Below are 9,149 nucleotides of genomic sequence, written 5' to 3' on the forward strand. Positions count from 1 at the left end.
GACGTTTGTTTCCCCTCCCCAGAATGACGATGCAGTGATAATAAATATTCAGGTACAATAAACATTCAAAAGTTTGATCCTTTCACACACCTGATGCATGTTTACCACCTGGCAACCGGTCGCTATGGTTTTATTTAGTCCCGCCCCCACTGAGCACGTTATTGTTTTTAAAGACAATCATCCTCACTCTGCCTCTAAATACTAAAACTTCTCCACTTTTACTGAAGTAAAATCTGAAATGTAGGGCTTCTACTTGCAGTATTTTTACAGCGCGTGTTGCTAATGTTACTTAACCTGAGCACTTCTTCAAAAACCGGATGAAAGAAAACAGAAAAACTGACAAACTGCTGTTTCAAACCAAACCTGAGGTTGCTTTGGTTTCAGTGTGGACACCGTGAGCTAATTCGTATCATCCTTTAGTGAGATTCTCAGAGAAATCCTTGAGGGCGACCACCGGCGTGAAATACAACCGTACAAATCAGACGCGGACAAACTGCAGTGAGCCGTCTCAGACCAGATATCAAAGCTGAACTCTTTAAATAACCTTCAAAGAAGTCCTTAAAGTTGTCCCTGTGTTTCCTGAAGCTTTGTTCCACCACCTGTCCTCAAAGCTCAGGCTGATCCAATTATCTCAAACAGGCGCTACGGCCCGGCCACCATCATCCTCGTTAAACGCTAATTAACCGACCTAAATAAAATCCTAAATTAAAAACTTGGAAAAGGGAAATTGTTCATTACACACCGAGAGAGCCTCTTGATCGACTTTATTCACATAACGTTCATTCTGAACTGTTGATCCTCTTACAGAGAGAAGCCAAAATGCCAACCGTCAAGAGCAAGAAGAAGAAGCCGAAGAAGGAGGTCAACGATGGCGAGGAGCAGGGGGAAGGTAAGAGGCGACCAGGAACTGCAGCTCCACGACACCGCGTTCTGTTCTCCTTCATCTGCCGTGTTCTTCACAGTGGGGCTGGAGGTGGAGATGGAGCAAGTGACCAACAGGGGCCAGTCTGACAACAGAGACCCTTTGACCCCAGAGCCACAGGATCCAGCACCACAGAAGAAGAAGAAAAAGAAGAGGGCGCCTACTATCGGTAGCACAACTGCACCAACTGTTATTGTTGCTAGAACCTGGGACAGACCTGTGTGTGCTGTTAGAGTATCAGCTGGAGGAGTAAACTTTCCTCCCTCCGCCGGTGCCTCCGGCTTCGTCGTCTCTTCCAGCACACACAGCTGCCCCGGTGGCTGGTTGAGCTGACCCTCCTCCTTCACTCCTCACAGAGTTCAGGCTGATTGAACTTTGACCTCTCACTCAGGAAATATCGCAGCACAGAAAGATGCTTACTGTCTGCAGTGAGTCCAAGAACTGTCACAGAGCTTAATTACAGTGAAGTTTGATTAAACAGGGTCCAACTTATTTAGTGGAACGCTGTTGTTAGCACGTTAGCCATGCTAGTGAATTTCAGTCTACAACCAAACCAGCTACTCTGACGCTGCTCTGCACATCTGGACGCTGAGCTACATGTGTCAGCATGCTAACAGGCTCACAATGCCAATGCTAACATGCTAATGTAGAACTGACAGACTGACAGACTGATGGACCAACAGACAGACAGACTGATGGACAGACAGACAGACAGACGGACAGTCAGACAGTCTGGTGGACAGACAGACAGACAGATGGACAAACAGACGGACAGACAGACAGACTGATGGACAGACAGACAGACAGACAGACAGTCAGACAGACAGACTGATGGACAGTCAGACAGTCAGACAGACAGACAGACAGACAGACAGACAGTCAGACAGACAGTCAGACAGTCAGACAGACAGACAGACTGATGTACAGACAGACAGACAGACAGGTGACGGTCCACAGCTCTTAAATCTTGACAGAAATCTTTGAGGATGAGAGTTTTTTTGAACATTATTCCTGTCTGTCCCTCGCCTGTCACTGTCCAATAAAGACAAAAATAACCTCACACATTATGGAGACGTCAGAATTGAATGAGAACGTAAACTGAGGAACAGATTCCAGAGCAGAGAAATCCATCAGATCCCTGGATCCCCTGTGTTTTATTCATTTCATACCAGGGTCAGAGACTTCATTCAGAAAGGTGCAGCTGGTCTTTAGTCCTGCCTGTCAACATGAGACGGTGTTTCATCAAAGTGTCTCAGCTGTGCTGTTTATTCACACGTCAGATCAGGACACGCAACACGCCGACATGCCGAACGGAGACGTGGACGAACCCGTCGTGGACGGAGAGGAAATGACCGTGGCTGTGACCAGGAAGACGAAAAGGAAGAGGTGAGCATGATCTGAAACCGAAGTGATGGCCTGATGATATGGGGAGAAGTCTGAAGCAGACTCCATGAGAATCATGATGGTTGAGATGCTTCAGGCCTGTTCGATGTCTCTGTCTCACCTCCACGCAGCTCGGCTGAAAAGTCGCTTTGAACCAAATCTTCTTTCTCGTCTCACATGGCAGGAAGGTGAAGGCCACGGAGCACTACAGCAATGACCTGGGAGCCGAAGACGACGATATCATCGCAGACGCCCAGTCCCCCATCCCCCAGCATTCCCTGTTCTCCGCCCCCCACGGACACAGCCAGCCGGTTGGTCGAGTCTTCGTGGAGAGAAACAGTGAGTGTGAATCTCATTTGACTGGATAGAACGAACGAAGACGAGGCGACCACCGACTACACAACCACCAACTCACAACCACCAGAAACACAACCACCGACTCACAACCACCGACTCACAACCACCGACTACACAACCACCAAAAACACAACCACCAGAAACACAACCACCAACTCACAACCACCGACTCACAACCACCGACTACACAACCACCAAAAACACAACCACCAGAAACACACCCACCGAATCACAACCACCGAATCACAACCACCGAAAACGCAACCACCGACTCGCAACCACCGAAAACGCAACCACCGACTCACAACCACCGAATCACGACCACGACTCATGACCACCGAATCACAACCACCGACTCACAACCACTGAAAACACAACCACCGACTCACAACCACCGAAAACACTTGAATCTACATGAACCTGAACAAATGAACATCCAGCAGTCACTGAAGACACAAGTCCTGTGATATAAGGCTTCAATCACTGAGAGCAACCATGGGAATTTAATTTATTCTACTTTTGTTTGTGTCTGGTTGTGTGTGTATGTGTGTGTGTGTGTGTGTGTCTGGTTGTGTGTGTGTGTGTGTGTGTGTGTGTGTCTGTGTGTGTGTGTGTGTGTGTGTGTGTGTCTGTGTGTGTGTGTGTGTGTGTGTGTGTGTGTGTGTGTGCAGGGCGTTTCCAGGCAGACCGGGTTGAGCAGCTCCGACACTCTGAGCTGATGGATGACTACATGGACCCCAGGCAGATCTGGACCACCAGAGACGTCGCCATGAGGGTCCACAGTGGCTTCAGGTCTGCACACACACTCACATCATACACAACCAGAAACCCACACACACTGCATTGACTTCCATTCACTTGAAGGACCAGTTCGTGGTCTGCAGTCCTGATGTCAGCAGCCACGTCCAGGCCGGGGCTGGCTAACGTTCGGTCCAGTCGCCTCCAGCAGCTGGACTGAGTCACTGACACACATCTTTCGGGTCACATGCAGCTGACATGATTTAAATCATACATACACATGGTTTTCAGTTTCAGCAGTCCAGCCAATCAGAAGCCAGTGTTTGATTACTCCTGTCTGTGTGTCGTCCTGTGGTGCGTTCGCCGTCCCCGCTCAGGGTGATCGGGCTCTTCTCTCATGGTTTCCTGGCCGGCTACGCCGTGTGGAACATCATCGTTGTGTACGTGTTGGCCGGCGAGCAGATGACCACGCTGCCCAACCTGCTGCAGCAGTACCACCTGCTGGCCTACCCGGCTCAGTCTCTGCTCTACCTGCTGCTGGCCATCAGCACCGTGTCCGCGTTCGACAGGTCAGCGGGTCTCTGCGCCTGTAGAACCGCTCCCCACCAATCACAGAGCTGAAACAAACTGACGCTGTGTGTCACCTGCAGGGTGAACCTGGCCAAGGCCTCCATGGCGCTGAGAGGCTTCCTCACACTGGACCCTGCTGCTCTGGCTTCTTTCTGTAAGTCTGACAAAGGCAGGGGGTGAAGATGATGATGATGATGATGAAGATTATACTAGGGTTAGGGTCTTTTCATGCTTTAGTTCCTCGTTCCTTTACAAAAGAGGATTTTAACACACAAACATTTGAAGAGTTTCTAAAATCTGATGTTTTGTTATAAATCAAACTCCCCGACAGTTTATCAAAGTACAGCTGGAACAATTAGCCCATTAATCAATTAGCGGACAAAGTGGATAAGCTGTTGTGCTGATGGTTGAAGTACGGAAGCCGAGAACGGCCAGGTCCGTATAATTTTTTTTTTAACCGTTTTCTTCGTTATCTCGAGATCACAAAGACCGTTTTCCCATGATAAAGAATTAAATGATTTGGTTCTCGGCTTCCGTATAGCCTACACACAGAGCCTCTAACAGGACGGCAGTTAATTTGATGACAAGGGAACACAGAGCCGAGGTGGATTTCTTGCCAAGTTTGGCTCCGGACAACTCAGAGTTGAGTCAGGAGAGAGGAGTGCTCACAGAGCTAACATTAGCGCCGACGCTGCTAACTTTATGTTAGCAACGGCAGCTGCAGTTAGCTCTCCGTTTAGTAAGGAAGCTGCTGCAGTCAGTCCACCGGGAATCGCCTCGGCATCGTAACGGTCTCTGTCATCGTCGCTGAAGGCTGTGTGTTGCTCCGGTCCGGAGTTATTCATTGTAAATGTGCTGTTTGGACTGGGGGAGACCCTGAACTTTAAATACAAAGGGGCATACTTCCTCTGATTATAGACACATTTTAAGTTGATCACTGTAATGCATGGTGCCGCACTAACCATAATGTAAACACACTCATCACATCACTGCTAATGAACACTGTATCAAGCTACATCGTGCTAAATTAGCACTAGCCTTCGTTAGGGATTTGTCTGTGTAGAAACCCCGAAATCGAGAACCAGTCTATGCTGAGAACCAAATAATTTAATTTGTAATCACGGGAAAACGGTCTTTGTTATCTCGAGATAACGAAATAATTAATTCGTTATCACAAGAAAACGGTAAAAAAAAAAATTATACGGACCTGGCCGTTCTCAGTTTCTGTATTGAAGTGATCTTTCCTGTAAAAAACATTTGATGGTTCCAGCTTCTGAAATTTGTGCTGCTTTTCCTTCGAGTGATTTGAATAATTTAACTGTGATTGTAATGATTTTTAGGTTTGGACTAAACAAACATTGTGAAGGTGTGAAGGAACATTTTCAGTGCAGGACTTTTACTTGTACCTGAGTATTGTCTGAAGACGTCCCCCATCACCTGTCTGTGTTCAGTATATTTCATAGCCCTGATCCTGTCCCTCAGTCAGCAAATGACCAGCGACCGGATCAACCTCTATCCCACGGCCAACGAGACTCTATGGTGAGAACCGGATCTGCTCTGCTGTGTTGTTCTCTGCTCCGTTCTGTCGGACTTACCGTGTCCTCCTCCAGGCCTCCGGGTTCAGAGCAGCAGATCTTGCGGCCGTGGATCGTGGTGAACCTGGTGGTGGCGCTGTTGGTGGGCCTGGCCTGGGCTGTCGTCTCCACGCGGCCGGACGTCGACTACACAGAAGGTTGGTGGAGGTTTTGTGATGTGTTTTACTTTCAGGTTAAACCTGCAGTGAAACTAACTGAGAGAGTTAAACAAGCATCGAGGATGACACCAGTTCTCCGTTTCGCTGGAATCTGGTATCAGAGCGGAGGTTTCTGCCTCTGAAGGAGAGCAGAAAAGCTCTGAGGAGGTCAGAACGAGCTGACTGTGAGACCAGTTTCAGCTTGTCGCTCATTGGCAGCTGGTGGTCTGGGGGGTCAGCCAGGACTGACATGGTCTCTCCTCTTGGTACCAGTGAGAAGTCTTGTTTCTGCATTTTGAACAAACTGCAGGTGAGACGTGGAAGACGCGAGTCAATGCTACATTAGCCAACACGTGAAGTGAGAAAAGAATGTAAGATGGTCTGCAGGGCTCGCTGAGAAGTTCTGCCATCAAGATATGCTTTGAACATTATTACAATCAATTATTCATCGTATTCCTCCAAAACACTGATGCAACGAGGTAGTTCAGCCATCCAGCACTGACCCCCTACACTACTTAGACGGTTATGTGCTTCACTCAACTCCAGTTTGAAGGAGAAGTGAAGAGTGAAGCACATAACTGGATCTCACAGTGTCAGTCACGATGCCACCACTAGATGGTGCCAAAGTCAGGGTCGTCCAAATCCAGCACACACAGACTTTATGGTGAGTTTAGGGTCATGCCAGTGAGGTTTAAGTGTGTTAAAAACTAGATAGACAAAGTGTGTGTGTGTGTGTGTGTGTGTGTGGTAAGTGGTTTCCATAACAACACGCTGGTCTGGCTTTGCAGAGTTCTTGATGACGATGGAAGTGGAGGGGTACCCAAGAGGAGACGAGACTCTGGACGTTGCTGCCTGAAACTCAACAACATCGCCAGTTTTCTTGTTCACTTCATGTATGTTTTTGTACAGTTTGTGATCTAGCACTTTGCTTTCCTGAGTGTGGTTTTGTAAATAAAGAATTACAGTATATGTATAATAAAGGCTGGCATTTGTTTGGTGCTATTTACAGCTTTTGACCACAGGGTGGCGCTGTTGCTGTAAGAACCAATCAGCTGAGGAGAATTAAGTTTTTGCAGTTGTCTGCGTTTCACCTAAAGTCCATAAGATCAGATGATTGTAGTGATTATTCAACAACATGCCTACAGACTGAGGTTCAAGTGCAGACTGAAGCTGTGATGAAATTCCCACATTTAGTCAAATCTATAATGAACTTTGGTGGATTGTTGAAGGCAGACATGCAGAAAGACTCTGCAGGGACACTCACCAGCAGGACACCTGTCTAAAGAAAACCAGGTGTGTTACTACCTGATCTGTGCAGACACCCGTTTGCTTTCAAACAACCTCCTTTCAGTGACATCAGAGCCACTAGAGGTGGAGGGCCAGTAAGAATACTCACTCCAGCACTGTACTTAAGTACAGTTATGAGATTATTTACTTAAATTGAATATTTTCATTTAATGGTGCTTTATACTTCTACTCTTATGTTGTACATCCACTGACTATGACATCAAATGTGGTAAACTGGGACAAGATTCACAACACCTGACTTCACTGTGCACAATGAGTCCGTACATCTTTATACTCATCTGACACCTTAGACAGGTGTCTGTCCGTGGATTATCTCATTTACATCCCGCAACGCTCGCTTGACGAGGCTCACCTGAACGCTCCATTAACCTGATTGAGATGAATACACGCTTTTCTTAAAATTTGCTGTTTCTTTTTTGAATGTTGCACACTTTTCCATATTTTCGCTCAAGTCGACGTAATTTTTCTGTCTCCATGCTCCTCTTCCGTTAAAAGTCACATCTCAGAGGTGTGAGAGAAGATTCCCACTTCTCTCGGTCATCCAGTCTGAGTGGTGATATTTCCCAGCGGCCGGTGAACGCAGCGGGAGGCATCCAGGCAGCGCGCGCCTCAGCCGTTAGCGGTACAGCCATGTAAAGATGGCGGAGCTACAAATGCTGCTGGAGGAGGAAATTCCTGCGGGACGGAGAGCTTTACTGGACAGTTTTACCAACCTGGAACGAGTAGCGGAGTACTGCGAAAGCAACTATGTCCAGGTACATGATAGTATTTATACACCAGGTGTTTGAGTCAAGTGAGGTGACCTGTCGGGATAATGTTAGCAGGGAGTGGGCGGTTTGGAGTGAGGAGTGATGGCATGACAGCACCTACCTCCGTTATGTTCCCGTTAGCTCTTGTATGAAAGGTAAAAGTCAAACCGGATGAAATGTGAAGGCTGACCTCTCTCTGGCTGAAGAGCTCGGACCTCACACTTCATTCGGCTTCCAAATTTTCCACCGAACACGTCTGTTTTTATGAAAATTCAACTTTTTTCCAACTGGTTTACAGTGAACTCTGCGCTGCCCGCGGCGGGGATGAGACGTGACTGCTGGAACATGTAATTCAGTCATTTATTGTTAAGGGTCTGTTTTTCACTCCCTGTGTTTAAATTGGTGTATTAAATACATGCCGAATGAAAGAGCACTCTGTGTTTACATATTTAATGTCTGAAAGCATCTTCTACAAGTTGTGTGACATTTGCAGACAGGCAGGGAGTCATTACATGGATGTGTTTCAATGGGAGTCTGGCGTGACACTGTTTCTCCCGTTCAGTCCAACTAGCAGCGGTGTCACTGCAGTGTGTGCTAAATATTTATATCTATATCTATTTACTTTACTGATAATGTAAGATGAATTAAATATAGAAAGTTAGAAATCATTTAATGTAGCAGAATGGAAACACAATAATGCCAAAGAGTTGAATTAAAATTAAATTTTAAGGTCCAAAGATGCTTTGAGAGAATGGCTGGAAGATGTAACCATGAGTACTATCAGTAGATAAAAGCCTCAAAAAGATGTTCAGTTTACTGTCATATAAGACAGAAAAGCAGCAAACTTCTCAGTCAAGGCTTCAGGTACCATATTCAGCATTTTGGCTTGAAAATTGATTAATCGATTATTAGAACAGTTGCCAGTTAATTTCAGCTCTCATCAGTAGCAGAGATGAGCAAGAGTCAGACCTTCATCAGACCAGAACTGTATATTTCTTATTTGCATTTCATATGTCGCAGTTTACTGGGCTGACATCTTTCTCTGTGGTTTGTTAGTGGAGTGGTGTGTGTGTGTGTGTGTGTGTGTGTGTGTGTGTGTGTGTGTGTGTGTGTGTGTGTGTGGGCAGGCAGGCAGGCAGGATTGTTATGGACACCTGCTCTACCTCACTTGGCTCTAAATATACACCTGTACATCCCTCGATTTAATATTCGTCACATTTCTGAAGCTGTGTGTGTGTGTGTGTGTGTGTGTGTTTGTATTTCACTGTCAATCAACAAGACAGGCTGCATTTCATACACACACACACACACACACACACACACACGTCCTTCCTCTTCTTTCATTGAAATAGTAGATGATGCTCTTCTGTGTCTCTGTGAGCTGTAACCT

At 46.6% G+C, this 9,149-nt stretch overlaps 2 protein-coding genes across 2 annotated transcripts in view; both read left to right on the forward strand.

The window, feature by feature from the left end:
• The first annotated feature begins 810 nt into the window (after nucleotides 1-810).
• Nucleotides 811-6,624, forward strand: LOC121616505 (transmembrane protein 237A-like). The gene is made up of 10 exons (XM_041951302.1): nucleotides 811-889; nucleotides 963-1,091; nucleotides 2,203-2,308; nucleotides 2,490-2,644; nucleotides 3,334-3,454; nucleotides 3,778-3,969; nucleotides 4,051-4,124; nucleotides 5,422-5,509; nucleotides 5,581-5,702; nucleotides 6,491-6,624. Exons 1-10 carry the CDS (start codon nucleotides 820-822, stop codon nucleotides 6,556-6,558), a joined length of 1,125 nt encoding a protein of 374 aa, XP_041807236.1. The 5' UTR covers nucleotides 811-819; the 3' UTR covers nucleotides 6,559-6,624.
• Nucleotides 6,625-7,648: 1,024 nt separating this feature from the next.
• The window catches only part of LOC121616639 (abl interactor 2-like), a 32,678-nt gene continuing 31,177 nt past the window's right edge, over nucleotides 7,649-9,149 (forward strand). Inside the window, exon 1 of the mRNA XM_041951502.1 lies at nucleotides 7,649-7,765. Coding sequence (XP_041807436.1) covers nucleotides 7,649-7,765 — 117 coding nt within the window. The remainder of the gene's footprint in view (nucleotides 7,766-9,149) is intronic.

The sequence above is a fragment of the Chelmon rostratus genome, chromosome 13 (assembly GCF_017976325.1).
Source record: "Chelmon rostratus isolate fCheRos1 chromosome 13, fCheRos1.pri, whole genome shotgun sequence".
Classification (NCBI taxonomy): Eukaryota; Metazoa; Chordata; class Actinopteri; order Chaetodontiformes; family Chaetodontidae; genus Chelmon; species Chelmon rostratus.